The 22144-nt window shown below is 38.0% G+C and overlaps 1 protein-coding gene across 1 annotated transcript in view; it reads left to right on the plus strand.

Annotated features, from left to right (window-relative positions):
- Positions 1 to 22144, plus strand: part of LOC124264099 (titin-like) — a 133909-nt gene continuing 111765 nt past the window's right edge. Inside the window, exons 1-17 of the mRNA XM_046698826.1 lie at positions 1 to 133; positions 456 to 757; positions 1065 to 1228; positions 1857 to 1998; positions 2208 to 2513; positions 13684 to 13980; positions 15273 to 15578; positions 16053 to 16164; positions 16360 to 16531; positions 17028 to 17316; positions 17797 to 18117; positions 18478 to 18568; positions 18713 to 18913; positions 19653 to 19794; positions 20194 to 20393; positions 20830 to 20982; positions 21248 to 21293. Coding sequence (XP_046554782.1) covers positions 505 to 757; positions 1065 to 1228; positions 1857 to 1998; positions 2208 to 2513; positions 13684 to 13980; positions 15273 to 15578; positions 16053 to 16164; positions 16360 to 16531; positions 17028 to 17316; positions 17797 to 18117; positions 18478 to 18568; positions 18713 to 18913; positions 19653 to 19794; positions 20194 to 20393; positions 20830 to 20982; positions 21248 to 21293 — 3195 coding nt within the window. The 5' untranslated portion in view covers positions 1 to 133; positions 456 to 504. The remainder of the gene's footprint in view (positions 134 to 455; positions 758 to 1064; positions 1229 to 1856; positions 1999 to 2207; positions 2514 to 13683; positions 13981 to 15272; positions 15579 to 16052; positions 16165 to 16359; positions 16532 to 17027; positions 17317 to 17796; positions 18118 to 18477; positions 18569 to 18712; positions 18914 to 19652; positions 19795 to 20193; positions 20394 to 20829; positions 20983 to 21247; positions 21294 to 22144) is intronic.

Raw genomic sequence — 22144 nt, forward strand, 5'->3', positions numbered from 1 at the left:
GATGTGACCAAGTTTGAGGCTTTGAACCTGCTGGAGGGTCGTATGTACATGTTCCGGGTGATGGCAGAGAATGCAGAGGGTCTCAGTGAACCGGCCATGTTGCCAAGACCCATCATGCCAGAGAGACCTGTCGGTGAGTCACTGTTCTAACACCTGTTCTTTTTGTCTCTGTGTAATAAGCAGTCTTACACTTTTTTGTGAAGAACAGGTGCCATCAACGATTTCCCTTAATCTATTCATTTAATTTAAAGATGTAGATTGTGTGACTACAATGGCTACTGAAAGTGTGCAGGGATGGTGGTAGACACCTGGGAGTCTTTTCATTGAAAATGTCATTATGGCAAGGTAGATTGATGTTCATACTATCAACAACTGGTTTGCTTACCCCAGACCCAATAAATTCTGAAAGCTGCTCTAACTTTCCACATATTCACTGATCTGCTTATTCTGTACAGATCTGCCGGACCTCCAGAGGACCTCCATGAGACTGCAGTGGACCGAAGCATGGTATCGCTGACATGGCGCCGACCACAGTATGATGGTGGCGCTGTCATCACAGGATACAAGATTGAAAAGAGAGATGGCAAGGCTGCCACCTGGGTGACAGCTGGAGAGGTTGGAGGCTTTGACCTCATGTACGACATCCGTGGACTTATTGAAGGATATGAATACTTCTTCCAAGTCAGCGCCAAGAACATCAGAGGCTATGGTCCACCAGCTGAGCTCAAACAGGCCATTGTGCCATCGAAGCAGAAGGGTGAGTTTCCTTTACCATGTCAGATCTTTGAATCTTCTTGACAATTTGCTTAATAAGCTAGTACTATTCAGGTTAAAAGTACCAGATACATGCATTTCTCAATAATCAAGGCAGTATCTTAGACATGAGATAGCCCGTTGGTAAATGTGTTTGCTTGAAATGATTATCCTCAGTTCTGATGGGTTTGTTGTCCCTTTCTGTCATACAATATCATGCAAGTGATATCAGAACTTTAATCCACACGATTTGACAAATTTCAAGGTCAGAACATCAGTGGTTATCAGTGTTTCTTGATCTTGTTCCTCAGGTAAACCATCGCGTCCAGTTGGTCCACTCCAATGCAGCGACATCACTGACGACTCTGTGAATCTGTCGTGGCTGCCACCCGAGAGTGATGGAGGGTCCAGACTGACCGGCTACATCATAGAGAAATCTGACATCAGACGTCCGACATGGCTACGAGTTGGCAAGGTCAGTTAACACTCATTGGTCAGAGCTTTACTAAACTTTGTCCAGGATTTGCCATGTACATAGTTGATCATAAAACAAAATATGCCTTATATGTAAAGCCCCTTACTAGTCACTCATTTACTTACTACTTCGTAGGGGATTCCAAACTAGAAAGGTCACAAGCAACTTATGTTTGTCACAAGAGGCCACATAATCTAGTGTCTTTTCATCCCTGTTAGGTTTTATGGGGACCCAAGAAGATCTGAGTTAGAATCGGTGTGCAGTAACCATGCTTGTTGTAAGAAGTGAACAGGATTGGGTGGTCAGACTCTCTGACTTAGTTGACACATGTCATCATATCCCAGTTGTGCAGTTTGATGCTCATGATGTTGATCACTGGATTGTCTGGTCCAGACTTAATTATTTACAGACCGCCGCTATAAAGCTGGGATATTGCAAACCAACATGGGAATATTTAGACTATGTGTAACATTTTATCATGTAAAATTTGTACACAGTTAAATCCTGAACTGTAATATATGAAAGCAACTTTAGTAATACAATTTGTATATCCTGTGTAGGGATGGAATGATTCCTCACATTGAGGATCACTGACTTATACAATAGAGAGTTCTCATTGTATTTCTAGGTTGATCCTGATACAACAACAATGAAAGTAGAGAACCTCCTCGACAACGTTGGCTACTTCTTCCGTGTGATGGCTGAGAATGCCATTGGAGTGGGTCAGCCTCTTGATACTGAATCTCCCATCATTCCAAAGAGTCCATACGGTAAGGAATGGAAATATATTCTTCAAATTGTTATTGTGTTTTGTTTGCTGTCTGAATAATCTAAGAAAAGTTAGAAAGCTTTATTAATATATATATACACAATATATCTGAAATTAGTGGTTTGGAAAATCACATTTTTCTTATGTGTCTGAAATCAGTTAAACTTTTGGTGTCTCCTGTTTCATTCTTGTATTTCTTTCCACTTTTAGGTCCTCCAGGGCCCCCAACTGGACCAATCAAATCAATGCAGTTGACCCGCGACTCTGCAACCTTCCAGTGGGAACCTCCAAGTCATGATGGTGGCTCAAAGATTACTGGCTACATCATAGAGAGGCGAGAAGATGGCAAGAAGTCCTGGATGTATGTTGGCCGCAATGATGCCGACAATCTTTCCTTCTCGGCCACTGGACTGACTGAAAATATGGACTACTACTTCCGAGTGTACGCTGAGAACAAATATGGCCGCAGCGATGCTCTGCAGTCAGAAATTCCCATTATACCAAAGAGAGTATTTGGTAAGTACAAGATGCTGTTTTCCTTCTTTGAATTATTCTGTTTGAAATCATACAGTATTAGATGACAGTATTTCCTTCACCTAAAAGGTTTTCCATTTTTCGCAAATGTATATTTTTAAATGACCATATTAATTACAAAAATAATACAAAATTCATTTCAGTTATCCATTATAAAAATTAAAAAATGTATACAGAACATTTCTGTCTAAATATTGTATGATTTCAAAATATAAATACTTTAATGAGGCTTTTGTTCTTACCACAAGTGAGTATTCGTCACAGCTTATGTTAGAAGTGTTTTGATTTTTAAAACGCTATCATGAAGAAATGTATCTATTCTGCATCAACGATTCTTTGAGTTCAACTTTTTCAAATTAAATTTCTACCATAAGCTGTTGATCAATATATCAAGTGGGATTGTTCACTGGTTTTGGGTTTGCAATGTGGGGATTTGAATCTGTTTCCGTGATGACTTCAACCTGGCTTCTCTCTGAGGCATGGTGAGGGGGCGTGGCACCATGTACCCATATGGACAGACATGCCCCCCATTCTGTGTGACATGGTGTGGACAGTATATTCCTTAGCAGATTACTTAGATCCATTTGCATTCAGCCCACAGTACCGTCTAAACATAGTTGTGTTATTCTTACATAATTCATAATACATTGCAAAGAATAATGGAATGACACTTTGTGATAAAAGTCACAGAAAATCTGATTGTACTTGACAAAACACAAATATTAATTATAAATAATGTTAACAGTGTTTCAGAGTTAAAAGACAGTTTATCTTAATTTTGTCAATGAAGATCTTATAATGTTTTATTCAAGATTTTAATTCAAAATTTTATGTAAATTCATACATACATTTGAAGTGTAATTTCTAGGTTGGATGTCAAAGGTTAGTTTCAAACTGGACCTTAAGCATTGTCTATCCTGTATATTCAACCATCAACTTGAAATTCACCTTCATTCCAATTTTAAATACACAAAGTACAAATACTTTATATGGTTAGGTACATGAAAAACATTTCCTGTTATATCTCTATTTGAAGACTTGTTCCAAAAATACATGCACAGTTGATGCAGTGGATGTGTGATGCATTTGTGATAATTAGAGTTACCTCCCTTTCAAGTGAGTGTTTTGAAATTGAAAGACAAAATCACATGTGAACTGGTGAATATTACTCAAAACATATTCCCAGTTTTCATGTAAAGCATGAAATCTAGTATGAAATGCTATTCCCTCATGAAATATTACCCATCTGGTAATGTGATAGTAGAGTTATCTCCCCTTCAAATGAGTTTTGAAAATGTATCGAGACAAAATCACAGGTAATATGACAGAAAGAAATCTACATATGTTCATAGTTTTGATGTAAATACAATTCTTACATGAAATATTAACACCAGGTTATGTTATTAATTGACATGAACACTTAGAAAAGTATGTAGATAAAGGGGAGATTACCTGACTCTGACAACCTGTTCAATCCAAACCCTCATTACCTGTGCATATATATATAGTTGATGTGCTTGCTTGTCTCACTTTAACCTTCATGCCTTGTGTTTGTGGTGCATGCTGCATGTGGAAATCTTTTAATTCTTCTTTCATAATGTTATATTTCTTTCAACTTATCAGTCTGTTTATGATATAACAGTTGAACTATTCATAGTTATGAAACATAAATACTAATAATATTTGAAATGGATTACAGTATAAATCGTGTTCTCTTGTTCTGCCATAGACAGACTGATTATACTAAATCTGTTTAATCAGTATATTGTTAACCAAGGCTCCTGTTGCTCTGTACAAGCATTAAAATTTGTTCATCCTAACACTGAGATTGATTCAATATTTCTCTGGTTCATCCTGTGAGATATGTCCTTAAAGGTCCAAACATTTGAGAGAAAAATGCACCACAATAAATGAAAAAGATGATCAATGCTTTATTTCATGTAACCCCACAAGTAAGGGTGCACTGGAAAAGATAACCTGAAAGAATAAAAAAAATAAAATTCTAGACTTCATATTTCTAGATTATCATTTGGAATAATAAGTAATATGATATCCATCTCAAAATGATTCAAGAATTGGTCAAGGAAAATTGAAATTGAATTTTACAGATTATATTTTTGAAACATTTCAGGTGAATACATGTATGTGTCATTTTCCAAATATCTCTTATTCCCTTTGACACTTGCTGTGATTCCAACATTGAATTTTTAAAATTTGAAAGGTCATCTTAATCATATCAAGTGTTCTTGAAATATGATAATGGTACAGCCATAGTAATCTGTTCTCTCAGTGTTGGACTTACGATATTAGCCTGTGTATTATATCTTCATCCTATCCCCATAAATATCCTCGACCCATTTGTTACCATAGCTTTCTATAAGATTCAAATGATGACACATGAAATAGCAGTCCAGTTTAAAAAACTATTTGAGTGAGAGAAGTTGCTAAGCCAATGAAAAGATGGAAGACAATGTTGTCTCTTCCCACTGAGACTATGATGTTAAATAGGTCCAGGGTATTTATGGTAAATGAATGGAGATAAAATACCTTGCATTACTGAGGATGAGTTTGGGAGTGTTAATAGAATCAACAGCTGTCTTGGTTAACTCTCTGTGACAACTCACATTCTCACCGCTGCTGTTTCTCTGTTTCTCCAGAATATGCTGGGAATAGTTGGCTCCGCCAGGCAAACCTTCAACCATGTATTAATGTCTACATGATTCAGAATCTAACAAGATACGAGTATATCTATCGTGTATACGCTGACAACCCCCTAAGCTCTGTGTGGGATTCCATAGACTTGAGTTCTATTGAGGGGCGATTTTAACAATTTGATTGTTATCCAACCACACATTATATTCTCCTAACAACTTACGGTGTGAAGTTCTGAAATTTGATTAAATTTGACTCGTTCTCATTTCTCTTAACATATTAACCACTAATTTATTATTTATTGCTGAAAGCTTTCTGATTTAATTTTTAATGACTAATGTATGTACATTCTATGACTAATACCTGTACATTTATGTATGATAACTGTTAACATTGTTAACATTGTTAGCTTTCTTTATTTCACTGATCTCTTTGTTGACATCAATATTAACATATTTCCTTGTCTGTGTCTGGAGCATATGTACCTGATGGGCATTTATCATCAGAGATTGTGAGTTGTGTTCAGTTTCTGCATTTGCGTAACATTATTGCTTCTTTCTACGCTAAAGATGCCATATGGCCGCATGCGAATATTTGGCTTTACCAGCTTTTGAGGTATTAACAATATGCTAAAAAAGGGAAATTTTTCAGGAAATATTTCAAATTGTCAAAAATTAATTTTGATATTTGGTGTGTTTCTTTTTGGAATCTACCTAAACGTTTATATGTTTCTTTTTCTGTTTGAAATCTATGAATGTGTCGTTTTCGGTGACTGTAGTTATCTCCCCTGACTTGATACCTACAGTTGCATTTATACTGCTGGGCACATTTGTCGATTCCAAGCAGCCATGGAAATATTTCTGTCAAAGAATGTAATTTGAAAAAACAAAAAAAAAATAATGCGCTTTGCATAATTCTAAAAACGTTTATCGACTGAAACCAAATCTCTAATGATTTCGGCCCTGACCCTTTCAGCTGCATTATGCTCCATACAGAGGTGAATCTATGTGTTAAACTGTCACTTGTGAAGTCAAATATCTCCTCTTTATTTCTATAGGTTTCCCTCGGTGAATAAATCTTTATAACTGTTGGCGATGTTATTTTGTTATCAATATTGTACCATGTTGTGTATATTAGTGTAGACTAGATGTAGTCAATGTTGTCTATAACAGCACTCACGTTGCATACACGGACAATATTTTGTCCTGATATTTTTGCAGGATCAATGCTGAATGGCTCACTATGCATGGATAGGAAAGTTTGGGGATCAAGTGTTATAAAACAGTTATATAATGGTTATCTTGAATGTCATTTTAGAAGCAGTACAGTCAGTGATGACAGAGCTGACTCAGAGATTCAGTTTATCAGCTTATTTTATGCCTTTTCAACCATGGCAGTTATGCAGGAAGAAGTGTATATTGATACAGATACTTTGGTTCATTGAAACATATTTATTTGTTAAGCATTTCAATAATTCTGTTGGTTTATAAGAATTCCATGTTTCGTTTAACTTTAACTTTACCCAAAAAAATTTGGTTTCCACATGAGAAAGCTGATCTCAGCTCATTGACTGGATCTGTTGAATGGTCTTGTAGAAATCCTCCCTCTGAATGTCTGATATCCACATATAGAGTGGCTCTAAGACAATACATTTGAATTCAATTATTTTCTCAACAAATTCATTGCACTGAATCTGAAGAAATAGAAAAGGTTCTAGCAAGGTCATTTTTTAGGAAACTCAATATTGCTCAAGGGGAAGCATCTCAGTAGAAATTGTATTTGTAACCAGGGTTATCTTTTTTTCGAACCAGGGTTATCTTTGTTCGAATCAGGGTTATTTCTTTTTATTTTATTTTTGAACCAGGGTTGTCTTTTTTTCGAACCAGGGTTATCTTAAAATTTTCAGTAGTAGTCAGGATGTCCAGCTAATACATTCTTACTGCATTTTTTTTTTTTAACAGTTGTGAGTTTGTGACACTTGATCGTCAAAGTTTCCACGTATCTTGCATATCATGTACTTGAGCATCAACACTTGGTCATACGCACTTGACTCACCTAAGCCACACTGACTCACAAACACACGTCCCATGTATCTCTCCTCACAAAGCACATGCACACTGTACGAATTTAGTTTCACATAATGATTTGGTCATCAGCAAATGATGGAACTTCTAATCTAAAAATTACTCTTATTTTTTTAATTCATGAATAAGGAATGTAGGTCAAAGTTCTGTCATGAAACCTTTACTTTTATCAAACATTTTTTTCCAACATGTTGTCATCTGTTGGCACTCATAATAATTTGTTATGTGTTGATTCAAAGAAGTTGTCAGATGCAATTTTTTAAGAGTAAGCTTAAAATTTTAGAGCAAGACATAAACATTTCCATAAATGTTTTCATGTACAAGATACAAAGGAAAGATATTTTGGAAAGAGGCCTGGTTCAATTTGTACGCTGAAACTCCTAATTGGGGAAGAAGCTTACCGTTTGATTTGACAGGAAACAAACAACTCATCCACTGTGAAGGTTGGAGAAATTACCACTGCAGTAGGTTTAGTCGAACATAGAAACTGTCTCCAGCACTATGAGTATCCCCTGATATTCTATGGTGTACTGTGTAAACTGTATCAGTGTATTATGTCCGTGTGTACTGTCCACCCTGTTACACCTGGTATCCAGAGTCACTTCCAGGAATGTCATCACAATTGACCAAAGTCAGGTAAACCTTTGTGTACATGTTTATTGTATTTCTGTATGTACAGTCACAACCCTGGTGCCAAGAAAGTAACATTTGGCCCAGTGGTTTTGTCTACCATTACCTGAAAGTTCAATTTGTTTGTTATATATGTTTTGAATGTTCAGTGTGTGTCGTGAATGTTATCTAAACATCAGACGTCCAACATCCACATGGTTACAATGTAGAGCCCATTTCTGGTGTACCCCGCAGTGATATTGCTGGAATATTGCTAAAAGCGGTGTAAAGGATACTCACTCACTCACTCACTCACTCCATCAGACATAGGTTGGCAAGGGTGGACAAGTCATCCCAGGAGCTGCAATTTGACATTCAGAGTTGCTTACCTTTGACATGTCTAAGCTATGACTGGATTCGAATCACAGTTTGCTCGGACTATGTTCGGGGGGGCGGTGGGATAGCCTAGTGGTTAAAGCGTTGGCTCATCACGCCGAAGACCCGGGTTCGAATCCCCACATGGGCACAATGTGTGAAGCGCATTTCTGGTGTCCCCCGCCGTGATGTTGCTGGAATATTGCTAAAAGCGGCGTAAAACCAAACTCAGTCAGTCGGATTATGTTCACAGGTTTGTCAGCACCACACCAGTGCTTGTGAGTTTCACTAAAGTGGTTAACGTCTGAGACATGCATCGCTTCAGGATATCCTCAGTCGTAAAGCGAACAGGCTGTGACATTACTGGCAATATTTTCAAAGCGCCATTTTTCCTCACTCACTCACTCATCAGCAATATGTCAGTTGGTATTAGCTGTCAATCAGTTGACATCAACCATACATCAGATGAACATCGGTTGGACTATTGCTGAGAGCAATGGTTACTACAAACAAAAAAATCTCCCAAATGATCCAAAACGGTTGGTTTGAGCTTCTGCTCACATCTGTATACAGGCATCAAGTGACAGATAGCAGGGTTGCCACCACAGAAGATTACATGCAAGCTAAGACGGGGTCTTAGAACCAAGTGAACCTAACCTCTTTGCACACACACTGCTCATTAACACATATGAAAAACCCCATTAAAGTCAGTAACATTGTTCGGCATAGTAAAGCAACACAAGCATAACTGTGTCAGCCAAGCTTAAATTTTATATGCAAACATCCAATCAAATACAAATATCTTGCAATTTAGTTATTTTCTGACAAAAGAAATATAACTAAATCCTCATACAAAGTTTGTTTGATTTGGAGAGGGTAGGTTCTATAATCTGCCACCTCCTGTGATTGTCACCCAGACCCAGACCCACACCCACAACACAAAAACATGCAACACACAGATGAACAAGACATAACAGGCATGCACACACAGACACACACAGACACTATAGTCTGTTTGCACTGAAAAATGTACCGATGAATGTCAATTTAAACAAAAAAAAGTAAATCGAATAAGATGGAATTAAGATTGCGAATCCTCATAATTTTACCTTGCCAACTGACCATTTAAATCTCAGAATTTTGTTCAACTTGGGATAAAAGTTGTTTAACAAACGATCATAGTTTCAAATCGCTATTATTGGTTTGTATTACAAGGGTGTATGCACATTAAATGAAACACCAAGAACAAGTAGAGTTGGTCTAAGTTAACGCTCATCACGAACCGCACGTGCATTTGTTTCACTGTTCCAACTACTGCGCTCACCCCCTTGTAATACAAACCAATAATAGCAGTTTGAATGTATGATCGTTTGTTAAACAACTTTTGTCCTACAATAAATAAAATTCTGAAATTTAAATGGTCAGTTGGCAAGGCAAATTTATGAGGATTCGCAGTCTTAATTTCACTTTATTTGATTTACATTTTTGTTTAAAGTGAAATTCATCTGTGCGTTTTCACTGCAAACAGACTATACACACAACACCTATACATACAAAATTGCCTTTCACTCAGCACTCATACAGCAGAATTTATCCGTTAGAGAATATATCTCTGCTTTCTGATTAAAAGCATTTCACTATGATACACTGCGTAATCAAAGACGTTGAATGCCCCTTCCATGTGGGAAGGATTCAAATACAGTGCACAATAACTTTCTATATATTATATACTCAAGTACTAACTTCAATAATTCTTGTGTTTATGGAGGTATAAACATAATAACTGGTGTATATAGTGCCAATCAGTGTATTGGTTTAATGCAAATTGACACATCTGTTTTTATGTTTACGACCCCATGAATTCCCAAAACACATTAGAGACAACTGTAGACAGAAGACAACAATATGAAATATTGACATAATTGCAATAATTCATCAGATTTGTCTTCCATTCTAGTTGTTTATGTTTTGTTTAAATGTTATTATGAAACATTAAAATAATAACTGGATGTAGCATTAAAAGGATATGATTTGCTAATCTATTTTCCACAATGACATTAAAAGGCATGTGCTAAGTCCACCCAGTCTCACAGTTTTCAAGATGCCAGTGCCAACTCAGAATGTTCTAGTTGCCAAATTATGATGATTAGTTGTCCCTATACATTGATAGGTCACTTTTAATAACATAAACAGAAGTAAACACATGATCCAATGATAAAAAAACCCACATTTTCCTTCAAACATTATTCCTGACTCAATCCTCAGATTTTAAAAGATAAGATAAACTTTATTATTTACAAGTTTCATTCCATTAGGTTAACAGAATTTGTATTTGCAGCAAAACAGTTACTCTTTGAAATGCTCTTCCTGGTGAAAGGGAAGTAACTCTGAGTTGAACTCAGAACTTGTTTGATGTAAGTGGGAGAAAGATGTTTGTTGCAAATATTGTCAATTATTGACCGAGTTCAAGACATGTTTGTCTTTGGAATCAGTCTGATTAGTTGAACAAACCATTTGTTTGGGTAAAGAATTGGGTTTTTCAATTATCTAATGGGACAGCATTGATTGTTTTCTGTTACACTTGTGACGTTTAATATTTTCTAAACAACAAAAATATTTAGTTCTATATTAAAAAATACAGCAGATAGATTAGCATTCTTAGAGTTTTAAAACATCAGTTTCTATTTCTGAATTATTTTTATGATAGACAATTTTCTATTTTTAAAAATTAGTTTGGTTCAGCTGGAGAATTTGTAACAAAAAATAATGAGAAAAGTTAAGTATTTCTTGAAAATACTCCTTTTTATTTTAACATTTAATTGATAAAATGTGCACAGGTTATACTTTGAAACGAATGTTCAATGAATTTGATTAGCCTACAAAGTTGTTGGTCTACCCAAGACATTTTCTCTAACACATTCAAGCCTTTCTGCTCCAACAAGGTGATCCATTAACAAAGCACTTTAAAAACAAGGACTTGTTATTTGTCCAGTTTATAAACAGCAAATATTCTGGCAAGACTGAACTGTTTAATCACATGCTGTACGAACTTGTATTCGACTCATGTTTACTCAGACCCACTCTGACATGATCAACACTGTCTCCAGCCCCTCGAGGCCCCGTCCCTCGTCTGGGGAATGGGGGATATTTATAACCAACAGTTAGGAGGGCCCTGACGTGTTATATGCTAATGTCCAACCAACACAATACAAAGCTCTGGGCTCTGTCATGGAATCTGGAAGTGCTGGTTATTTGGGCATGGATTGCTGAAGAAAACTTGTAAGTTTAAGCACACATTTTCTTTAATTATTGGAGAAATTCGCAACATTTAAAAGGAAGTTTGTCCTTTTGTGGGTTGAGGTTTCAATGTGTGAAATGTGGAATCCGATGCCCTGAATATCCTATTTACCTTTTGCAAGTAAACTGTCATCAGAAAAGGTATATTTACATGTTTAACATCTTCATCTGTGTATCTAAATATATTTTATTAAAAAGGAACTGATTAAGGTCTGAATCCTTAGGGTGTTACATCACTTTTTAAGTCCCTAAAGCAGTATATTTTCATCATTTGGGCCATGTGTAGAGTGTAATTATATCCTGATAATGTGGACTGGCCTAACACACAACTTTCATGCCAAAGCTATGAGTAGCCAAAACTTACACACACAAGCCTTGCCCATTGGTATGAAATAAAGTGCTTTTGTTGAAATGTTCACTTAATACACATACACGCTGTAAGTTGGAAATTGATATTTTGATCCAAGACAAATAGAAGTCCTTATTAGGAAAATAAATTAGTTTTATGGGAATTATAGCCTGTTCACCTGTCCTGTATCTGTTTCAGAAATTTATTGAGATTTTAATTTATTGATTATAATTTTCTTAGATAATCCAATCATCCATACCTGCCAGCTGTATATGTAGTTTTAACTTGAGCTCAGGAAGCGCTTTAAGCATATCCCTGCGACGTGGAAAGGCGCTATATGAATGGCCTATTATTATTATAGATAAGGGGAAAAAGATAAATAAATATGTTAAATATCAAGAAGATTATCATTGTACATAGATCTCACATTCATGCTTTTCCACATTCTAAATGTATTTCAAAGACTGTCAAATAATTGTAAAAGTTGTTCAGTAGAGTAGTCAGTTATGTTATTCAACATCCTGACACCCACGCTTGGTTTCTAACACTGGAATCTCGACAACGCTATGACCTACATCTGAATCCTCATGATAAGACTCGGAAGGAACACACAATCCCAGAAAAAACATATCACATACATTGCCACAATCCACTGCGGAATATCATCCCTTAGTTGTGCCAGTATCTGCTCATCATGAGTTGAATCCCACATTGATTATTATCCTTGGTTTGTACATATAGGTTCCACATTGCCCACACACAAACTGACACTGTTTTACACTGACAATACTGTTCACTGACAGTACTCTTTACTGACTGTACTGTTCACTGACAGTACTCTTCACTGACTGTACTGTTCACTGTCAAAACTGTTCAGATACCAATGGTAATTCAGTAATTTGAAGACAGTTCTTTTGTCTGTGTGGTGTAGTGGTTAGAGCGTCTGCCCGGAGAGCGGAAGGTCGCGGGTTCAATCCCCGACCGCATCATACCAAAAAGACCGTTAAAATATGGTACTTGTTGGTCCCTGCCTGGCGTTCGGCATTAATGGGTACAACAAGGACTGGTTGGCTCGGAGTCAGTATAATGTGTCTGAGTGGGGTATTCATGCTTCACTGTGGCATGGTATCTCAGTGAGCTAGCACTATAAAACCAGCTTAAGTCTGGGCTAGTACAAGCAGCCGCACATACACATACACATGCATACACATCGTCATATGAGCGAAATATATTCTCAAGCTTGACGTAAAACCCAATTTCACCTCACCTCACTTTTGTCTGTTCATTACTGAATCAAGTCACATACGACCTTGTGCTCCATGCTGTGGTGTAACACAAATAATGTCCAAACTGCATTATGTCACACACTCACTAAGTATTTGCACTCTCATGTCGGTGATATGGAACTGGTAAGTATTGTTGGGTTTGATGCTGCTGTCAACAGTAAACATGGTGTATCAACTTCATGGTGCAGCCAGAAGTCTATATCAGTGAGTACTGATCAAGGGTCATAACATTGGCAACCTTCTAGAGACTTCTGGGAGCACAGGTGGCCCAGTAGTGCCGGTTACTGTACAGAGTTGTCTCCCTTAGCAGTGCCAGGAAAAGCGTTAATTCTCGACTCTACATGTCCTATCATCTGTCCTTTAAGCTCATACATGAAACTGCACACCATCATACAACTTCAATTCTGTTCAAAGAAATATGAACAGAAATATAAAATGATATTCTGTACATTCTTATGTTTCGGACTCGGCAATCATGCATTAAACACTCTTATTTGCAGCTCCACCAGAGGCACCAGTGTCATTACGGGCGGAGAACATTGACAAGGATTGTCTCACCCTGGTGTGGGGCCCACCAGAGGGCGATGACAGTATCACAGGCTACATCGTTGAGAAGAGAGCACAAGACTCTGAAACCTGGGAACGTGTGGCACATGTGCCAGGCAAAACTACAGCTCGTGATATCATTGGTCTGCCAGAGAACCAGTCATTCTTCTTCAGGGTAATTGCAGAAAATCCAGCAGGAGTTAGCTCCCCTGCTGAACTCAGACTTCCTGTTGAGCTGAAGGCAAAGAAAGGTATGAGCACTCACACATTTTAAAATGTTAGATTTCATTTAGTAATATTTTGGTAGAATATTTTATTCCAACAGACATTCTAGAAAAAATGAGAAGATATTTTATATAATGTTTGCAAGTTGTTTATGTGCATATGTCTCCAGACTCGATTATGTACAGACCGCCGCCATATAGCTGGAATATTGCTGAGTGCAGCGTAAAACTAAACTCACTCACTCTCTCTGTGCATACATCAGCACTTGTAGATACATAGGCTTTCTTCTGGCTTGAACATTGTGTGAGAGTTAAATGTTTCATAGCATGCTTTAAATGTTGATTTTGTAGTTTCACAGTAGTTGTTCACAGTAGTTGTACACAGTAGTTGAATGCACAGGTTCTGTCCTAGGTATCCGTTTTCATTTGCCTCTGATATCTTTATTACGTCCTTATTTGTGGCATGACAAGTATATTTACTACGTGTATTCCGAGTGTATTTAACTATATGCATGAACCTTAATCTATATGCCTTTAATTCATTTCAGATTTATTTTCTTTCATAAAGGTTTGCTAATAATTAACACCTAATGTCAAATGTTCAAAGAAATCTATTGAATAAAGCATGATACAAACCTTTGTTGTTGTTTTTTGCTCTTCTTTTTTTGTGATTGAATGGATGATAACGTGTGAGTTGTTTGAGTGTGAATGCATGACCTTGACCCTACAAATGTAACCTTCCATGATTCAACCTTGACCTTTCCTTTGCTGTCAACCTATGAACCTTATTATCCTTGACTTTTTACTTTTGCTTTGCTCGTTCTCTGTGCTTCGTACTCCTGTCTGTTTAATATGTGTTGTCAAGTATGGAAATTGTACCTCAGTTGGATCTTTTCACCAATATGTTAATATGAATTTTAATGGGGAAATATATTCAAGCAAATATTTGGACATGACTGCCAAAATCATATTTCAGATTTGGGGGGACATCCAGAAGTTATCTTAAAATATACTTTATGGTGTGTGAGATTCCAAACTGAGAAACCGTTGCACCTTTTGTACTGAAAATGTTTTGTGATTTTATTTAGAGGTAGATTTGCTTTGCTGTATGCTTTATGTTGAGTAGTTAAATTAGATTTGCTTTTTAAAATACGCACTTTATAATAATTATTCCTTCCATTTCAGCCATTACTGCATGATCTGATTTACATTAACATATTGTGTACTTGAATTAATTCCATATCATGTATTCTCTCTAATACAGGAACTGAGTCTCAAATGTGATAAACATGGAACTAATCTATGTGCCATACTTACAGAACCACCAAGTAGAATCCCAGACTCTCCTGAAGTACTGGAGGTTGGCCCCACCCATGTTGAGTTGACATGGCAACCACCAGAGTCCGATGGAGGCTCGCCTGTAACTGGCTACTTCATTGAGAGGTCCGATGTGACTGGCCGATCCTGGCTGCCAATCAACAAGGAGCCGATTCCTGACACAAGGCATCGTGTTGATGGACTCCATCCTGGGTGCACCTACGAATTCCGCATCATTGCCCAGAATGCAGTTGGACTCAGTACACCCTCTCCGCCATCTGCTGCAGTTGTCTGCAGAGAAACAATTGGTAAATAGTGGACAGAAGGAATACATGAGATTTTTGAGGATCAGAATATATGAAAAATGCTAAAAAGATTTTTAGAATGATATCAAGAAGATTGTAATTTGAAGGTAGAAATTAAGTTGTTTTGTGAAAAGATGTGCTACATGAGTATCTTTTCTTGTTTTGCCCATAATATATCTTGAGTGGGTGGCAAGACGTGCTTACCCATTTTCAGGGATAACCTGTGTCATCACTGACTTTTATTGTCCACTCTTAAATTTTACCCGTATTTTGCCTCTCACACCTTAAGGAATCTGAGACTGGTTAATTTGTAACTTTTGTGTTTTATATTGAACTGATCTATGAATAAAACACTTCCATTGGTGTAGCTGCCTGTCATGCAGACATAACCAACAGAGCCTAAAGCAAGATAATTATTTCATGCACATATCTTCATTGCTGAAACAAATCTTTACACACTAGACTCTGCAATTTCAGTGACGGAAGCACCAAAGTTCGTGAAGGAGTTTGGTGACCTTGACATCCCAGTCGGTGAAGAAGCTCGCTTCGTGTGTCAAGTGACTGGAATACCAAACCCAGAGGTCACATGGTAAGAGGCATGACATCATCACATACAAGTTTATGTTAATGTTCTTCTGTGTTGTGATTATGAAGAAATTATTTTGTCCCAATTTGATGTGTGAAGAAAAGGTATGGCAAGTGGGTATTTGTCTGAGAGGTCCTAAACTTGCATTTGTTTTGTCATTGCTCCATGCTGTAAGGGAACTATTTGTTGTGTTTCCAGGTACAAGGACTACTGTGAAGTGTTCGGGACCCGCAAGTACTCAGTGGAGGCTGATGACATCACCTTCACCTTGGTTGTCCATGATGTGGAGCTGAAAGACAGTGGCGACATCGAGTGCCAGGCAAAGAACAGATACGGAATTATTTCCATCAGAGCCAAGCTTAATGTGCTGGGTAAGTGAATATTATCAGAGCCAAACATTATGTGCGGTGTAGATTGAGGTTATCAGAGCAAAGCTTAATGTGTTTGGTAAATTGAGATTATCCTGGCTAATATTCATTGTACTTGGTGTGTTCTCATCATCAGGGCCAACATTGCTGTACTGGTTATCTTCAGAACATATGGGCAAACATTATTGTGTTGAGATTGTTCAGGCCAAGTAAAAGTTTCTATCTCAATTTGTATGGAGTATACTCTTAACAGATAATTACACAATGTCCAAGTTTAAAGCTAAGCCAAAATTCCATCAAAACCTCGACCAGAAGGCTGCAGCTGGCCACAGACCACATTTCCACTTCTAGCTAGTGCCAGTGTTACATTAAACTCTCCAGTCTTTGACCTAATAATGTTAAATCATTGGATGGATATTAACATCCCATCCTTAACATCCCATCCCTACAAGGATAATCAGATGGACTTTATAGAATATCCTACTTGTGTTGTTCAGCGCGCCAGCCCGTATCGAACTTCCTCCGCGCTATGCCGATGGCCTCTGTATATCCAGCGGAGACTCCATCAAGCTCCGTGTGCCCATATTTGGACTCCCTCTTCCAACTGCCACCTGGAAAAAGAATGGGAAGGAACTCCATGAGGGACCTCACATTGACATCACGACCACACCCAAACACTCGACCTTGATCGTTCAGGATGCTGGCATGCGTGATGCAGGAGAATACACTCTTGAAGTCCAGAACAAGCTGGGCTCTGACAGCGCCACAGTTCCAATCTCCGTTGTTGGTCAGTACCAGATAGACTGAATATCTGAATATATGCTTCTCAAAAGATGTTTAAGAACAGTCATAGGTTTACTGAAGTCATATGAATTTTTGTGTGTTATTTAACTACTTTTTTAATGGCAAAAACTGCCAAAGAAATACAGATGCACAGATAAGCATGTGGTGCTCTTATGTTTTGTATGTATTAGAGAAGACATATTACTGTATCATTGTGTTGTGGATACAAAACACTTTAGTGAAATTGCAGAAAGTATGAATCGTTGATATTTCATTATTCCCTTTTTCCATCAGTACTTGAATATAATATTAGCCCCTGCTATTGCTCCGTTGGTCGAGGGAACCAGTAATTGTGGGTTCAGATGTGATATTTACTCTGATTATATCCGTAATTCTTGGTTTATCAGCCCCATTTCCTCACTCTTGGAATATTTATCAAGGCCTCACTTAACCAAACTCACTCACTTGTTCCCAATATCTTCAGATCGACCTGACCGCCCTGGTAAACCTGAGATCACAAGTATCGATAAGCACTCGGTGAGCATGACATGGGATGCCCCCAAGGATGATGGTGGCTCCCCCATCACAGGCTACATCATTGAGAAGTGTGACATGCAGACCGCTATCTGGCGCCATGCTGATACATCCAACACTCGGTCCTGCACCGTCACCTGTCTGGAAGACCGTGGACAGTTCAAGTTCCGCATCCTGGCCGAGAACATATACGGCATCAGCAGTCCGGGACCTGAGTCCGAGCTGGTGGTCACCAGAGAGCCGATCCCAGCCATTGACTATGATAATCTATGTAAGGAACAAGACTTTGTCTAGCTTACTGACTCCCTTTTTGCAAGGTTATGTTAGAGAAAACACATTTTCGTTTGTGGATTGTATGTTTTTTTAATAGTTTTGTATTGATCCAACACAGTGTTGAACTGTTTCCTGATGAAGTTTTGGAAAAGAAATCCTAATGGGTTGCAATATGTTAAAATGGTATTGGACTCTTAAAGTTATTATCCCACCTGATTTCTGTCTTGTTGAAGCAGTTCATTTGAAGAAAGTTACCTTTGCTAGGCATCAAACAGGTTGATCTTAGCAGAGCCTTTGGACTGTTCTCAACTGAGAGATGTATTGATGTATCAATGTACATGTATTCCTTCTGCTGCAGATGATGCTGACTTCACCGGAACCCCAGTTGATGTGAGCAGAATCCGGGGAGACATCCTCAGCAAGTACATCATCTGTGAGGAACTCGGAAGGTCAGTCACAGATTACATCCACCAATATTTACACAGCAGTTTTAATATGGTTAACAGACTAATTAAGATTCATGGACTCAATGCCTAATGATTGCAAATTTCAGTATTTGTATTAAACTCATCTCACAATCTGTATCATTACAGAGGTGCATTCGGTGTTGTCCATCGTGCCATTGAGCGAGCCACTGGCAAGAACTGGGCCGCCAAGTTCATCCGCTGTCGTCCCCATGAGAAGGAGACAGTACGGCATGAGATCGACATCATGAACCGCCTCCATCACAAGAAGCTGCTGCAACTCCACGAGGCCTTCGACCAGCCTGGCGAGATGGTCATGATCCTGGAACTGTGAGTCCTTGATCTTCATTCTGTTATACACTGCTAATTATTGTTTGGGGTTAGTAACATGTTTAGGCCTATATTAGTCTGTCTCACAGTCCCTGAAACACATTATTTTCCCTACTGCTAAGCCATCTCTGCAGTGCTAAAGCTCTAAATAAAGCAAGTCTAGATTTCTTCAGGTTCAGGGTCTGTTAACATCTGCAAGAAAGCAAACTCACTAAAACGCAATCAGAATTAAAGGCTGTATGGTACTTGTTGGTCCCTGCCTGGGTTCGAATTACATGGGTACAACAAAGAAGCCCATTTCTGGTGTCCGAGTCAGTATAATGTTGCTGGAATATTGCTAAAAGGGTATAAAACCAAACTCACTGTCAGTCATCAGTATCTCAAGTCAGCTAGCAAAGTTAAAAGGATTGTGAAGTCTTGACTAGTACAAGCATCTTGTTTTACAATTACCAATATCAAAATGTATATCTTTGGCATAAATAGACTCTTAAACATATTCTCAAGTAAGTATGGTATAAACCCAATTTCAGTCTATCAGCAGTTACACTAAAGACATCTAAAGTAGAAGTTCATGATAATAATCATGCTAGATTTCTTCAGGTTCAGGGTCTGTTAACATCTGCAAGAAAAAACTAACTCACTTTGGGGGTCGGGTTACAAAGTAAACATATCCAATTCCATGGCTGGCCGGACCAACATCCTCACCATTGACTTATCATTCCATCGGATGTGTTTGCAGTCTGAGTGGTGGCGAGCTCTTTGACCGCCTGGTCCAGCAGCAGTATGACTTGACAGAGGAAGACTGCATCACCTACATGCGACAGATCTGCCAGGGTGTGCAGCACATGCACGGCAACAACATCATCCACCTCGACCTCAAGGTCAGACCCGCACTTGCAAAAATCTTGTATAAGATGTCAACCCTAATTCTACCATGACTTCAGTAAATACTGGATTGTGATTGGTTAATTAAAGTCATTCAGAGGTATATAATCACGTTATGAATATTTCTTAAAAGTCTTAATAACACGGTTATGGTAGAATGGAGATAAACATACTGTGTTTGAAAATCAGAGGTATATAACGAAATTACAATAGCTCTGATTTTTTTATTTAAAACCTCATGCTTCATGGTTCGTTCCTCACATGGGTACAATATGTGAAGTTCATTTCTGGTGTCTCCAGCTATGATATTGCTTTAATATTGCTAAAAGCGGCTTAAAACTAAACTCACTCACTTTAAGAGCCAGTAATGACATCAGTGTGTGTTCTGTCAACAGCCCGAGAACGTGATGTGTGTGACCAAGGAGAGCAAGGACATAAAACTCATTGACTTTGGCTTGGCTCAGCGCCTTGAGGAGGGCAAGTCTGTCAAGGTTCTGTTTGGAACAGCCGAGTTCTGTGCACCTGAGATCATCAGCTTTGAACCTGTGTCATTCGCAACAGACATGTGGTCACTTGGAGTGGTCTCATATGTCCTGTAAGTATTGACAAAACTGCCTGGAATATATGAGGAATTATATAGGAATGTATTCACGGCATGATGATTTTAGTGATCTTTGAATCATTGTAGCAGGTTTATTGTTAGGAGTACAATGTACATACCACGTCGCATTATGGCTGAAATACAGTCAGCTCAACTCTCAATTCAAACTCACTCATTTAATATGTGTTTTTCTCTATTTTGAAAATGTAAATACTTTTAAATGTAATTAATATTGAAGATAAATATATTTACACTGATATAGAAACTTATAGCAAATGAGCACAGATGGAAAAAGTTCTAACTCTTGCATATGTGAAACAAAATCTGGCCTTTGTATATGTACAAACAAAAGGTAACATCCAACCGAAATATCCATCTGTATTGTGTCTGTCATGGATGTGGGAGTGTATGCTGCTTGTATTTGTTCCAGACTGAGTGGCTACTCGCCATTTGCTGGGGAGAATGACCAGGAGACCTTTGTGTACATCAACCGGGCAGAGTTCGACTATGATGACGAGGCCTGGGCACCTGTATCAGAGGAGGCTCGGGACTTCATCAACAAACTCCTTTTGAAGGACAAGAAGTGAGTTGCCAGAGTTGTCTCCCCTTGACTTTAGTGCCTCATATTTATGACTTGTGTTTTGTCCAAAAAAATCAATTTGACGATGAATAAGATAATCACCAGGGTAGTCATTTAATTGATGGGTAACAACAGTGTTAAATTTAATTACATTTTATTTTAAATCCTGAAGAAATGACAACCATAAACCATTCAAACAGGAGGAATCTGTATGTCAGTTCGTTTTTTTGTTTCTGTAAATATTCACTATCTGCTGTGCAACTTTCAGACAGAGGATGACTATCGACGAGGCTCTGGCTCATCCTTGGCTGAATGTAAGTACCGCTTCTACCTGCCTTGTGTGTCTGTCATCCTGTTATCTGTGGTGGGACATACACTGCTTTAAGTGTGGCAGAGGCATGGCTACCATCTCCAGTTTGGGAATGTGACATGTGTAGTACTGTACATCACCATGGAGCCCTGTGTTCCCACTAACTGCTGGGGGCTTGAAGGGTAACTAGACAAGGGCAAATCAGCGTCGTAGCAACTTTGATTTAATCATTCAAAATTGTTAGTCCGCAAACTCAAATTTTGCAATGTATATCAAACAAGCAGTAGATCATTAACCTAGTTCCCCCCCCAGTTAATAGTGCAAACAATGTATAAGTCTTGACATAGACCAAAATTGGACGCCAGTTTTTGGAACATTGTCCCCACTTTAACAGTACAATTAAGCATAAGCCAACACCTACTGTAGACTACTTATCAACTTCTGATCTATAACTGCAATTTCTTGACAAAGACCGAAATGGATGCCAGTGTTTGGAGCATTGTTTCCCCTTAAGAGTACAATTAAGCAATAAGTTAATACCTACTGTAGACCATTGATCAACTTTTGATTCTATCTCTAAGCAATTTAATTAAAAAGTCCCATATTAAGACCTGAATATTTATGTGACAGTCCCTATTGTCTTATACATTACACACTGTAAAAGCTGTCTAGAACAGGTACAAAACTGCCTCTCAAATATTGCAAAGTACACTCTATGTCTGTAGACATAATTAACTTCTTGTTCTTAATAAGTGAAAAAAGTAGGATACAGGAGTAAGATGCTGATGGTTTTGTCCCTTTTGGTAAATAACATATTATGTATCTGAATATCAGATAAAGCAGTGGTGTATTTTA

The sequence above is a fragment of the Haliotis rubra genome, unplaced genomic scaffold (genome assembly GCF_003918875.1).
Source record: "Haliotis rubra isolate DU_JTF1 unplaced genomic scaffold, ASM391887v1 Scf91, whole genome shotgun sequence".
Taxonomy (NCBI): Eukaryota; Metazoa; Mollusca; class Gastropoda; order Lepetellida; family Haliotidae; genus Haliotis; species Haliotis rubra.